General features: G+C 38.1%; 1 protein-coding gene across 2 annotated transcripts; it reads left to right on the top strand.

Annotated features, from left to right (window-relative positions):
• The first annotated feature begins 2,309 nt into the window (after nt 1-2,309).
• Nucleotides 2,310-12,600, top strand: LOC133721568 (suppressor of RPS4-RLD 1). Of its 2 annotated transcripts, none has more exons than XM_062148221.1 (24): nt 2,310-2,578; nt 2,733-2,842; nt 3,431-4,194; nt 4,311-4,355; nt 4,572-4,673; nt 4,756-4,836; nt 5,157-5,223; nt 5,693-5,793; nt 5,880-5,987; nt 6,349-6,419; nt 6,516-6,572; nt 6,890-6,998; nt 7,076-7,156; nt 7,497-7,583; nt 8,289-8,495; nt 9,245-9,576; nt 9,729-9,815; nt 9,913-10,006; nt 10,610-10,701; nt 10,799-10,837; nt 10,969-11,059; nt 11,767-11,864; nt 11,948-12,257; nt 12,359-12,600. In XM_062148221.1, the coding sequence occupies exons 1-23, from the start codon at nt 2,460-2,462 to the stop codon at nt 12,234-12,236; spliced, it is 3,231 nt and encodes a 1,076-aa protein (XP_062004205.1). In that variant the 5' UTR covers nt 2,310-2,459; the 3' UTR covers nt 12,237-12,257; nt 12,359-12,600. The 2 variants fall into 2 exon arrangements, with proteins under 2 accessions (XP_062004205.1, XP_062004214.1); XM_062148230.1 differs by having other exon boundaries at nt 12,356-12,600.
• Nucleotides 12,601-14,224: the final 1,624 nt, after the last annotated feature.

The following is a 14,224-nucleotide window of genomic DNA, read 5'->3' as shown; positions in this document are numbered from 1 at the left end:
GGGTGCCGGTCATGAAGAGAGACTATGGCCGATGAGTTTGGGTTTCAAGGTTGATTCCAAGCAGAGGATGGTGTTGTTGGGTCCAGACGAGTATCACATAGCCTTGAGGTGCGGTACTGACCCCCAAGTGTGACTAATGTCATGCGGGCATTAGATGAATAGGGCCTTAGTGTGGTAGGCTATGATTGAGATAAGTTGATGTGCGAGTCTTCATGATGAATGGACGAGTAAGACAAGTACCCCGTTTGGGAGAGGCTGTATGCATGAGTAAAAAGCAAGAGAGCCGTTGGCTCCAGTACCCGGTGGCTCATGAAAGTCCCGGATGACTCATAGTACCCGATGACCCATGTCAGTTTCGGATAAAAGTCCCGCTGACTCAAGTACCCGGAGGCTAAGCTCATGTACCCGGAAGCTTATGTACCTGATGGCTTGGAGGCTTGGGGAGGAAGTTGGGGTATCTGGCATGTACCCATGTACCCGATGACTTGTGGTACCCGTACATGACCTGTGGTACCCATCCATGACTCTTGCTCAAGGTCGGAGGTGTCTTGCACGTACATGATTGATGGTTCCCGTACATGACCCTTACTCAAGGTCGGAGGCTCGTTACCCAAACATAGGGCCCCTCCTTCTAGCGCCAATGTTTCTACTGAAGAATACGGAACGAGACTAAGTGTGGATCATGAGAGGGAGAGAGAGAGGGACACAAGCATGTATAGTGGTTCACCTTGCCCTTGAGGCAAGACTACGTCCACTTAGATATTTTACTATGTAGTGAGGCCAAGTAGCCTTTGATAGTGATACAAGTGAGGGGATCATGGATCCATCCATTCTAAGAAGGGGAGGACTTCCCTTTATAGCTAAGGGAAGTCCCCATCTATTCTATATTTCCGATGTGGGATACAATGTACATATTGCTTCTCTTGAAGCCTCTTGGGGAGCATGGGAGGGTGGCCTCCTAGCAAGGTACCGACCGACCTCCACCATGACAACGTAGCTCGGGTGTCGGCCTACCGGATGCATGCCCTAGGCAGGGCTAGCCATGTCGTGGGGCCCACCTATGAGGTCGTTGATTATGCTTGGCGGTATGTAATATAGATGGTATGTACAGCTGAGTTGCAACTAGGTTGCAGATAGGTTTGCTCCGGAGAGGCTTTGATAATCGTTGAGATTAGTTGATTGAAGAGAGTCCTGTTTTTCGTCCTTGAAACCTGGGATTTATACCTTAGGGTCTTGACTGTTCCTTGCTATAGAAGGATTATTGATTGAAGTTTCCTATTCAATCTCCGCTACTTGAGTCCCATAAGGGCTCATTTTCCTTATGGATCTCGGAATGGGTGAAGCTATAACCCAAACCCAAGCAGACTTAATTTTGGGCCGCAGGTATCGGCCCGCTATGCTAAATCCCCTACAGGGATCTTGCCAAAAATACTTTTGGGCTCAAACACTTAGTGTCATCTGTCCTAGCAAACCTCCAAGCTCTAATGTTAAGGGCAAGGAGAAAATTTAATTTTATTTCCATTTGAACTTTGCCTATTTACTTGTCATTGGTAACATAGTTTATATGCTTTCTTTGAATAAGTGAGCATAGGTACCGTCAAATGATCGGACCTAATCTATGTATCGCTGTGGTGTTACCACAAACTCTTTATTTACCCAGAAATGATAGAGGGAGAATATGTAATGGTCATTTCTGACTTGAGAATTATTAATATATCGACATAATATTCTTAAAAAAAATTTCTGCCAATTATGCCCACTTATCTTACTGAAAAGAGAGGATAAATTAAAAAAATGAGGGGGGTGTGGAGGGCCCACTCCGGCCGCATTATGTTCTGCCTAATGGCAAAAATCATGAAAGAATGAGGAGGTCGTGAACAAATGCGCAAATTGACCAAACTCAACTAAGGTTATTGGTCATTCAAGGATTCGAAAAGGGGGTAGCTCGCAACAAAAACGTACTTGTGCGCCTTGAGAGGCTAAATAGGGACACGATATGACATAATAAGATTCGAACTAGTCCGGTGAAGTAATCAATTATCCCAAACGAGGCATTTGGGCCTTGACAAAAAAAGTATCGCAGTTTTGTGTAGGTAAGATAGGCCCAAAAATTAGTATAGGCCCCAAGGAAACAAAGACTTGGCACACGTGTGGCGCACTTCTCCAAACACATCAACAGCCACTCGTCAAACTTTGCCCCTCTCTCACCTTTTCCTTTAGGCCCTTTTTCTCAGTTTTCCGCTTGTCTACTTTACCCGTTCTTCCCATTATACCCCCGTCCGTCTTTTAACCCCCTCCCCCCTCACAAACTTTTTCTCTTCCGCCAGAGCCGTTGATGCGAAGAAACGAACAAAGCACCAGAAGCTGTGAGCCTGTGAGAGAGAGAGAGAGAGAGAGAGACAAGAAAACCGAGTGCCGCTGCTCGATCCGTCCGAGTCTACTCGCTCCGGCCACCGCAAATGGCAGCAATCTCCGAGCGAGTCGAGCTCGCCAAGCTCTGCAGCTCGCGCGACTGGTCCAAGGCAATCCGAGTCCTCGACTCGCTCCTCAACCAGTCCTCTTCAATCCAGGACATCTGGTTCGTTCGTTCACTCTCTGTCTCCTCTCACTGAATTCAATTCAATTCGCCGTCAATTCTCTCGAATTCCGAGCCTCGCCGATCTTCAATTTTTCGTAATCGAGTTTCGGTTCTTTGATCGATTTTCTGACTCTGAGAGTGTTGGTGTTTGCAGCAACAGAGCCTTCTGTTACAGCCAATTGGAGCTGCACAAGCATGTGGTCAAGGATTGTGATAGGGCGCTTCAGCTCGACCCCGCGCTGCTTCAAGCTTACATCCTCAAAGGTTTTCTTCGATCATTTTCTGCAAATTTGAGTTAGCTGATAAGGAAAGTGGATTATACAAATTTAAACTCCTCGGTGCGCAGTTGATTACAGATATTCCATTTTGTGATGTCACACTGTCACACAGAGGCACACTGTCTAGCTATGTAGTCTGAATTTCAATTTAGTTGTATGGCATTTGTGATTAAGTGACTAGATAGCTGATCGGAATTACAATTTGATCTTTTTCTTTTTTTATTAGTTGTTTATTCCAAATTGTGTATGAAGATGCATTTAAGCATGAAAGAGAGAACAAAAATTTTGATTGCAAGTATCTGATAAACTGATAATATAGTGATAGGAGGAATGTGAAACCAAATGTCACTGAAACCGCAGTCATAATTTAGCTGAAATTCAGTTTATTAGGATTACAAATTTACAATGCTGTTTTGGATACACACACACTCAATTCGCAGTTAACAAAGGGTTTTTTTTTTTTTTTTTTTGGTTCTATTTCTTAATAATTTTAACTACCTCTATGTAAATAAATCAGTAGATGAATCACTAAAATAGTCCTGGCTAAGTCATTCTTGGAATCTTTATCCTTCAGGTCGTGCATTTTCTGCTCTTGGAAGGAAAGAGGATGCTGTTTTGGTTTGGGAGCAAGGGTATGAGCATGCATTGCGTCAGTCTGCAGATCTGCAGCAATTGCTAGAGCTGAAAGAGCTCTTATCAATTGCAGAACGGGATAAAAGTGGACACGAAAACCATGTAACAGAGGCGGTGTCGGCTACGCTTGTATCTGAATCTACACCACATGCGAATGGGATATCAAGTGAAACTTGTACGGATCAGAGTAATTTGAGTGATCAATCCCAATTACACAGTGAATCAACCATTTCCTCTGAGGTTCATAGCAAGTCTAATGATAACATATGCAATGGAGAAGTTGATAAGGCCAGAGGAAAGAAGAAGCTTGATAGCCAAATGAATGGAAACCATGATAGCTTCAGTGAATCACCCATTACATCTGAGGTTCAGAGCAAGTCCAATGAGAACAGATGCAATGGTATAGGTGGTAAAGCCAGAGGGAAGAAGAAGTTTGATAGCCAGATGAATGAAAATCATGATATTGAGGGAAAATTGAGTAATGACTCTGAAGCATGTAATGACTTAAGTGATAGATGCAACAAGTTGCCTATGATTTGTAGTAAATCAAGTGATTTAGCTGAAACTCCCCCCACACCCCCCAAGTTAAGTAATAAATCTGACATACGTGACGAGTCCAAGAGAAATAAAAAGTTCTGCTTTACTAGAGTTTCAAAGACCAAGTCAATAAGTGTGGATTTTCGACTGTCAAGGGGTATAGCGGAGGTAAGTTGCAATGCCTTCATTTGGTACTTTTTTTCCGTTGACACACAGATAGTCCATTATCAATTGGCAGTGTTATAAGCCTGATATTCTGTTCAATATATGTACCTCTTTCACAGGTTAATGAAGGGAAATATCCTCATGCCATATCTATATTTGACCAGGTAAAATTTCACACAATATCAGTCCTGCTGAAATTTGTCTTCTGTGTGATTCTTGCCTTCCCATCTTTAGTTTTCTTCAGTTCCATTCCTTTCCCTTTTTCTTTACTGGTGTGTCGATGGGAAGAGCAGGTCTAGAGGTCAGAGATTTATTTATTTAGTTTATTCTTTTGCGGTTCCATTAGCAATTTATTGAGCATTGTATAACCATATGCACAGATATTGAAAGAGGATCCTAATTATCCAGAGGCACTAATAGGAAGAGGAACAGCATATGCTTTCCAACGAGAACTTATGGCTGCAATAGCTGATTTTACAAAGGTATTGACTAGACAATATCTGACAGAAAAAGATAAAATGGTTTGGTTCTACATGCAAGTAGTTGATCTGGTTTATCTTTCAGGCCATGGAAACAAATCCATCAGCTGCTGAGGCATGGAAACGGAGAGGGCAGGCACGAGCTGCCCTTGGAGAATTTACCGAGGTGCTTATGCCACTCTCAATTTTTCTTCTCTTTGTAATCTTGTGCTGCTTATTAAGGTTTGTGTGTTTATGTTTTGTATTATCATCAGTGGAGAGCTCTCATCTGCACAAGAATTTACTTTTGTTTAATGAGGAAAAAAGTTGGTACTAGAGAAACTGGCAAGAAATCTTTTTTATATATAAAATAAAATAGTTTTTTTGGCCTGCCCGTACACCGTTTCTCTCACTTAATATGGTAAAGTGATGAAACGCTTTTATTGCTTGTTATGACAAAAGTAGTGACATATATGTATTGCATATTTTATTCCCTCATAATTCCAGGCCATTGAAGATTTGTCGAAGGCATTAGAGTTTGAACCAAATTCAGCAGATATTCTTCATGAAAGGGGTATCTTGCTCAACCCCAAGACTTTTTTTTTTTTTTCATCTATAGTTATGTTTCAGCATTCTGTTTGGAAGGTTTTATTACCTTTTTTTTTTCTTTTTTAATAAAATTGTATCATAGGAATTTAAGTACTTTTTTTGGTGCTTATCTGCATCTTCTTACCACTTATCTGGGTTTAGTCCTCTTAAGAACTTAAGAATAAGACATATGTACACAAACAAACTATAGAGAAATTGATAGTATAATAGCTGTAGAAGTTTGCAATTCTAGTTATTGGAACTCTTACCTTTTATCGAATGAAAGTTTACTATGTAAGACTTGGATATTATGGGAACGCTAGTAACATGATATTCAATATAACCACATGTGTCAGGAATCATAATGTATACATGTTTATTAATGGCCAAATTGAATTATGTTAATAGACGATCTCAGGTAAGTGAAAGTGACTTGGCATTGTAATTTATTGCAGGTATTGCCAATTTCAAGTTCAAGGATTTCTATACTGCTGTTGAAGACCTATCTGCCTGCGTGAAACTTGATAAGGATAACACATCTGCATACACATATTTGGTGAGTCTAAAAGATTGAAATCCTGTTGATTTTGTTGTCCTGGAAATATCGTGTTCTTTTGACTAAACTACTATTAAATTCCCTAGGGTTTGGCGCTATCTTCTATTGGTGAATATAAAAGAGCTGAGGAGGCGCATTTAAAAGCAATTCAGCTGGATCGGAATTTCCTCGAGGCATGGGTGCAGCTAACCCAGGTATCCATGAGAAACCCCTTTGTTTACCCAGGGCAAATGAATTGCATGAAGCACTCTGTGTGTAGCTCATCTATTTGCCTATCCTTATTCCTCAACTCAATGGCAGCATTACTAATGAGATGCACTTTCTCATGGAACCAGTGGTTCGGTAATGCCATAGTGCTCATTTAGACATTAGAATCTGGGGATAGGTGCATATTGGTACAAGCATTTATACACTTAAACCAAGTATTGCTCTCATGGGCAATGTGGGTAGTTGCAGTTATTGCAACAATAGAGTGAAAAGGATTTGCCATTTTGGTGGATTTCAATCGAGCGGTTATAACAAACATTATTCTTGTGGGCATGTCGATTGTTGCAGTTCTATCAAGATATGGCAAACCCAGACCAGGCTTTCGAGTGTCTTCAGCAAGCTCTACAAATTGATGGGAGGTAGCATATTATCTGTACTAAGTCACCCTACCTTCAGGTTTCTGATTTGAGAGGCTGTTATTAACATTAAGATACATATGTTTCCTAAATGTAAAGGTTTGCCAAAGCATATCATTTGCGAGGTCTACTGCTGCATGGGATGGGAGAACATAGGTAAGTGCTTCCAAATCATTTTATCTTTGAAATTCATTGCTGTATGACATAACCACTAACCAGTATGTACACGCAAAACGTTTGCCGATCTTGTGGAGCATAAATAATTTTGGATATCAATCTGTCTCTGAGCACACGGTAGATTTTAGTATGTTGGGATGAATTGTTATCATTGTAGTTCCATGATGGCATGCAAGATTGGGATAGTGGTTTTTGCCACATTTATAGATATGTCTTACAGACATTATGATATCTTCTTGTTGCAAGTTGCATATAGGATGAAGCTGTTTCCTTAATTGCTGGATTTTATTTTGCAGTAAAGCTATTAAAGAGTTGTCAACTGGGTTGAGTATTGAGAGTGCAAATATTGAGTGTCTGTATTTGCGGGCATCCTGCTACCATGCGATAGGAGAATATAAACCAGCGGTATTATAATGTTTCTTTGGTTCATTTGGAATATCAGTTGTATGTTTAGTCATTTTACATTGATCTATTGGTCGCAGGTCAAGGACTATGATGCCGTGCTGGATTTGGAACTAGACTCAATGGAGAAGTTTGTGCTGCAATGCCTGGCTTTTTATCAGGTTTATTTTGATTTGAATTAGTATGTCTTGTATTATGTCCATGTCTTGCACTTTTAAGGACTATCAGACTATGTAATTGGTAATATGAAGGACTCAAAAGTATTCTGTGCACTATTGCATTTTTAGATGTGCATTTCCATCATATATCATATGGATACTGCAACCTTGGACACTTATCTCTTTTTCATTTCATTTTCTTACTCATTAGATTAAACATTTTTATTGCTTGCATGAGTAAAACTGATGCTTGACAAAGCATTAAGTTTGAAGTCAAACTAGTCATTTCTTATCCTGACCTGTATGATAGGACTTGAAATTTGTGATTCTGTTTTTCTTTCAGAAAGAGATTGCTCTGTACACGGCATCAAAACTCAACAGTGAGTTTGTCTGGTTTGATATTGATGGAGATATTGATTCTCTTTTCAAGGTGATGACTTGTGGAGATTATATTTCATTTATTTCCAGTTGATTATGATATTCTCTGTTCTTTTTTTTTTTTTTGTCAAATCCTTTGAGTCTGGTACATGCTTGTCAGTTCAGAAAACATCCATTATTTAGCACAATAATACCAAAAAATAAAGGATATTCCTGACATTTTGTAAGTAATAATATAAAATATATGAGGTATGAATTGTCATCAATGAAGTATAAAGTGGTTAGTTGGTAACTGTGGAAGCTATTCCAAACCTCTTAGCAACTATCTGTGTGACTGATGAGGTTGAAATGTGAAAAAATTAACAATCATCTATCTCTTGCTAGAAAATTTTCATCTACTAATTGTGAAATTGAAGAAGCTGAAATGTGAAGTCTCAAAATCATGTTTGTTTTTTTTGCCTATTAAAGAGAGGTTATGGTTAAAATGTTACTGTAGTTCTTCCACAAGATACCCTTACCTTCAGTTTCATGGAAGATCCTCTTGATTAATTTGCACACAAACACAGAGACCAGTATGAGGTGTTGAAAAAGCACTTTATGTCGGCTATATATCCAACCATGCTATTACAAACAGAGCTTAAAACGTACTCTTCTAAATTAATAAACTAGGGATCATTAACAAATTGTTCCCATATTTTTTTTTTTTTCAATTCTCCTGTTTTATGTATATATTGTGTTTTTGTTATCAAATTTTCAGGAGTACTGGTGCAAAAGATTGCACCCCAAGAATGTTTGCGAAAAGGTTTACCGGCAACCCCCCTTGCGTGAATCTTTGAAGAAGAGCAAGCTTAAAAAGCTAGATTTTTCAGTCACAAAGCAGAGTACTGCTCTTCTGCAAGCTGCTGATTGCATTGGGAAGAAAATCCAATATGATTGCCCTGGTTTCTTACCAAATAGGCGACAGGTGATTTTAATGTCAATTATAGGTTTGAAGTTTATTCCACTTTTGTGGCTTCTTACTTGCATTCTTTGCTATTTTTCAATGTGTTTTGGTCCTTATTTTCTGTAATCAAACCCATTGGCTTGAGGAAAAGTTGAACTGGTTTGTTACTAAATTTGAACAACTTACACACACACACACACACACACACACACACACATATATATATATATATATATATATATATATATAATTGAAGTTGCAGATGTTGCAGTGAATTTGAGCCCCTGGATTTTTCACCTCCCATGTGTAGAAATTAAAATAGTATGTATGCTCTATTATTTACTACTATTCAGTAGTGTTTGCAAATTTCTTAACCACAAGTGCATCAAGCAAGACTCAAGTTATGTCCTCATGGAATATTGCGGAGCTTGTCCACATTATTGAGACACCATAGTCCCTAGTATAGATTTGATGATGAGATACATTCAAACCCATTTTAGTGCCAGAGTTTGTTTCTCTACTTTTTTTTTTTAACTCTAAAATCCTCACACGGTTATGATTAATTAGACATTTATATTGGTAGTATTTAGCATTCTTTTCTTGTCTGAAGCATCCAACTCAACATATATAGAACTTTTTTTTGGGTCAAACATGTATATAAGTATATAACTTGATGCATGCCAATGGCTCTTTAATTTTCCTTTCTTTTCTAAAGAGCTTTGATTATTCAATCAATAATTCTCTTAATTTATTCGTATTATGTCTCCCAGCATCGTATGGCAGGATTGGCTGCTATTGAAGTTGCACAGAAGGTTTCAAAAGCGTGGCGTTCCTTTCAAGCGGAATGGAAATACTCAAATAAAAGCACATCCAAGAATGGCAAGAGACCGAGGAGAAGGGAAAGAATCAATTTGCCAAGCCAGAATAGAGGTGGTGCTGGGTGTAGCACTAGCACCTCCTCAGACTCAACTTCATATGGCATTACGCAGTCAAAATCAACTGGCCGTTTTATGATGTCATGGCATGATGTTTATTCAGTGGCTGTCAAATGGCGGCAGATTTCTGAACCTTGTGATCCTGTTGTGTGGATTAACAAGCTAAGGTACATTGTGTGCTGGTTCATATACTAATCATCTACATGCTCAATACCCATCGGACATCATGTTGAACTAAATTTCATTCACTTTTTCTTGAATGATTAAATAATGAATCAAATTGTTTTCTAATGTGAACATGGACATTTCTTTAATTCAGTGAAGAGTTTAATGCTGGATTTGGGTCTCATACACCAATTATCCTTGGACAAGCAAAAGTTGTTCGCTATTTCCCAAATTTTGAAAGGTAAAGGGTCTTTACTATTCTATTTGTTATTGAACTCTCTCTCTCTCTCTCTCTCTCTCTCTCTCTCTCTCTCTCATCACTTGAGTCAATGTGGCAGGACATTTGATGTTGCAAAGACAATCATGAAGGAAAGAAAATATGTGCATAACAAGTTAGATGGCCTGATTGATCTATCTGGGAAATTGCAAGATGTGAGTTCATTCAATCCATCATTTATACTTTCGAAACATGTTCTATTTTACCATACTTGCAGGAATATATTTGAATGCTGTGATATTGCCACTTTTAGTTCACAATAAAAAAAAGGAGCCATGCACATATTCATTTATTCAAAAACAGGAGGCAGAATTTGTTTTCCTTCATTTGTTTTTGTTATTTTGGGGGGAAAAGTTACAGTCAGCAGTAACGAGTGGTATCTATTTTTGGCAAGAATCATGAAGAATGTTGCTGTCAGTAGCATTCTGTGAAAAGCTACTTTCAGGCGGTAGTAAAGAGTAATTTTTGCAAAGATGGTTGGGCCTTTTTAGACTTGTTTTTTCTGTTTGTGAAGTTGTGGGTGTGGATTGGATGGGTTCAGTTGGAATTGAACTTGAATTCTGAAAATTGGCTTTTGGAGAATTGGTTATTGAAATATGCACCAACAATGTTACTGTCAGACAGTAGCTGATTGTTACATTCTCAAGAAAACTGTTGCCTGGCTCAATTTGGAGTTGTAGGCTTGTAGCTTTCCCATTTTTGAAAAATTATGTCTTCGATGTATGGAATATTGATTGCTAGTGCAATTACATATGTAGGTTATGCATGCAAAATCCTGCGCTGATCTGTACAGGGCTGTTGGTGAGGACTTCTGGTTGGCTACTTGGTGCAATAGTACTGCCTTTGAGGGGTAAAATTGCATATCTCAAATATTTGATGTTTTCACTTTTCACAATAAAAATAATTGCATGTCAACCCTAATTTATGGTTTACTTTGCCTGTTTCAGGAAATATCTTGAAGGGACAAGGATTACCCTCGTAAAATTGTATAGCTCTATAACTCTTCGTCTTGCAACTTTCCCTTCCTTTATTCCATTTCTTTTGTTTATATTTTATTCTCCATTTTAATCAATGTTTTTGTTCCCAAATTTCTGGATACATAAAATCAATTTTCTAGGGCGGAGCAGAGATATGACTTTGCAATCAGAACACCTTGTACACCTTCTAGATGGGATGAATTTGATGCAGAAATGGCAATGGCATGGGAAGTATGTTACCCTACATCTCTCTGCATGATCTGATTATTTATATTTAATTCTGATACTGGATTAGGAATTTTTACATGAGTGGCTTCTTCAATTGGAACATGTTTATGTGTTTTTTATTTTCCTGCAATTTTGCGCCTCTTAATGTCAGCAACATGGGGGAATTTTTACATTTCATTGCCTGATCCTTGGATCTTTTATATGAGCAGCGAATTGTGTAGGAAGAAATACATAAATCTAAATATTATACATGGGAAGTGCCTGGAATACCTTTTATTATGCCCTATTTTTAGAATCTTCCCAAGCATTATGTTGGTCAGTGGGGATATGTACTCATACCAAGATCTATCTGTATATGCTGTAATTAATGCTTACCAAGATCTATTATATTGTGAACTCCCATGCTGGTGCCTTTCTTCGAGTTGTAGCAAATTCTTTTTGGAGCATTCTCGCCTTAAAAGTCCCTAGATCCGGATTAGCAACTTGATCACTTATATATAAGCAGAAATTGGTATTTGAGAAAGATATTAAACATGGTAGTCTTCCGGATAAACTGGGCTTTAGGCCGGTGCTAGTGAACAGGTTTTAGCTAGTTTTGTTAACAAGCAGATTTATATGAGCCATTGCTCCTGTTTCACTCGGTGTTTCAGTGATCCTCTTGGTTTAATTGCTTGGTTGAATAAACTAATAACATTTGGATGCACTGGCAGGATATATGCAATGCTTATTGCGGTGAAAATTATGGGTCTACTGACTTCAATGTGCTTGAAAAAGTGAGAGATGCAATTTTAAGGATGACATATTACTGGTATAACATTCGACCTGTGTGGCTGGATATGGCATGCTTGTCTTATCCTAAGAAAGAGTATTACTCATATAATTGCATTTCAGGTACAATTTTATGCCCCTTTCAAGAGGATCCGCAGCTGTTGGGTTCGTGGTTATGCTTGGACTACTGCTTGCTGCTAATATGGAGTTCACAGGAATTATCCCTCAAGGTTTACAGGTGGACTGGGAAGCCATTTTGAACGTTGATCCAAACAATTTCGTGGATTCGATCAAGAGTTGGTTATATCCATCTCTCAAGGTAACATCATCCTTGAAAGATTATCCGGATGTGGGATCGACTCTTCAAACAACAGGTTCAGTTGTTGCTGCTCTAAGCACTTATAATGATTGAGCTTTGAGCAGTCCTGAAGAGGTAAGTTCACTGCATCAGTAGGTCATTGTTACCATCTAACAAGACATCATTTATCACTTAATAATTGTGCTGATTTTGTATATTTGACTTTCTGGCAGCAGTTTGTAAGCGAGAATGTAATTGAAACAATTTTTTCTTCGGGTCTTACTCTGCATAGAGAAAATCAATCAGCTTGAGGCTTGCAAATCTTACACCGGCTTAAGTGCGTGCTCTATGTTTATTTGTTGTACAGTTGTCTAGAATAATCTGTAATTTTCTTTGTTTTCTGATTAACATTCAATATATTGATCACAATAAATTTGCTTCCATCGTTTTGCTTCACAAGGAATAATTTTTCATATCATATTAGGATATTGTCATGTTGATTTGTTTAGTTTGTTTTCTTCAAGCACATCAACCTGAACACATCAGATATAAATAAATCCCAAATTTTGAATTGGATTCATGCATTATTGGCTAATATTTGATCTTTTTTTTTTTTTTTCTTTTTATGTTTTGCGACGGCTGTAAGAAAAGCTTGCCAGTTACTGGTTCCAATCAAGGTTTTAAATATCAGTATCTTTATATCTATCGGAACTTTGAAAAAGGGGATATCGGCTCCTATATCGTTTTTGAAAGAGTCAATTTATTAGAATTATCTTATCTGCATCCAAAAAGAGACTAGTGGTGGAAAAATCGCTTGCTAGTTTACGAAAATGCAATAATCAAACCAAGACATATGAACTATATAGTACGAATTGTAGTGATGAGCATGATAGTTATAGATCTTTTTAGACCTGCCAACTGTTTCCCTTATAAGGAGATAATGAGGATGAATCTAACTGGATGATTGATCATATACTTCCCCATATTGATTTTATCTATAAGCGTCATAGCCAAATTGATTGTTGCCTTCATGGGATTCATTTGATATCCCACTGCGCTCTGTGCTTAAACTAATAGAGTTAAAATTTAAGGCAATTAAAGAAACATCAGATGGGATATTTTGATCATCAGTTGCACCTCTAGTCCTCTTCCCATATCGAGTCTTTTCTTGAGCACCATGACCAGCTGTTCTCACTCCATGGTCTTCATCTTGGGTGGTATGATCAAAATTACCTTCACAGGTAAGTTGGTTTAATCCTCCACCGACAGAAGATTGTCCACATTCACTTTCACCTCTATCACATGTTCCGCTTCCACCCTCTCCACCATCATCAGAACTATCTGGAGTCACTTGGCCTCATTTGAATAATTGAACCTTTATCTTCTTTCTATTATTCAACTACAGAATACAGAGTTACATACTACATACGGAGTTACAGACACAGTCACATACTACACAGTACCAAATCTCTTCTCACACAAATTTGCATTTAGAGAATTACTTCTCACCCAGAATAGCCTTGAAGGTATTTCTCCTCACCTAGATTCGCCTTAAGGGGATTTCTCATCACCCAGATTTGCCTTAAGGAGATCTCTTTTCACACAGATTTGCATTCAGAGCATTACTGAGTTTTTTCTATTTTTTATTTTTTTTCATCAGATTTTACAGATATTTATTCACTTTATTGGGAATACCTCCCAAATATCTAATATATCGGGGATATTTGACGATGTCCGAGAAATTTCACAGAAACTGTAGAAAATAATATTTTAACCCCCTAAGATATATCGGTCTATCGAAAAAGGGAAATATCAGAGGATATATCTTCGATATTTCAAACCCTGGTTCCAATTACAATATTACACTACATGATGGTAATGCAATTACGTTCTTGGCTATAAATAAGGGTTTTTGTCTATTTACCCCATTTCTAGAGATTTTTTTTCCCACTTACCCCATTAAGTTTTTTTAATTCCCTCATACCCAAAACACTCTAAGGAGATCTTCCCTAATACTCCATTAAGATTTTTTTTTAATACCATTTTACCCTCACCTTTGTTACTGAGAGAGAGAGAGAGAGAGAGAGAGAGAGAGAGAGAGA

The sequence above is a fragment of the Rosa rugosa genome, chromosome 1 (genome assembly GCF_958449725.1).
Source record: "Rosa rugosa chromosome 1, drRosRugo1.1, whole genome shotgun sequence".
NCBI classification, from domain to species: Eukaryota; Viridiplantae; Streptophyta; class Magnoliopsida; order Rosales; family Rosaceae; genus Rosa; species Rosa rugosa.
This window is presented reverse-complemented; position numbering and strand designations above follow the sequence as displayed.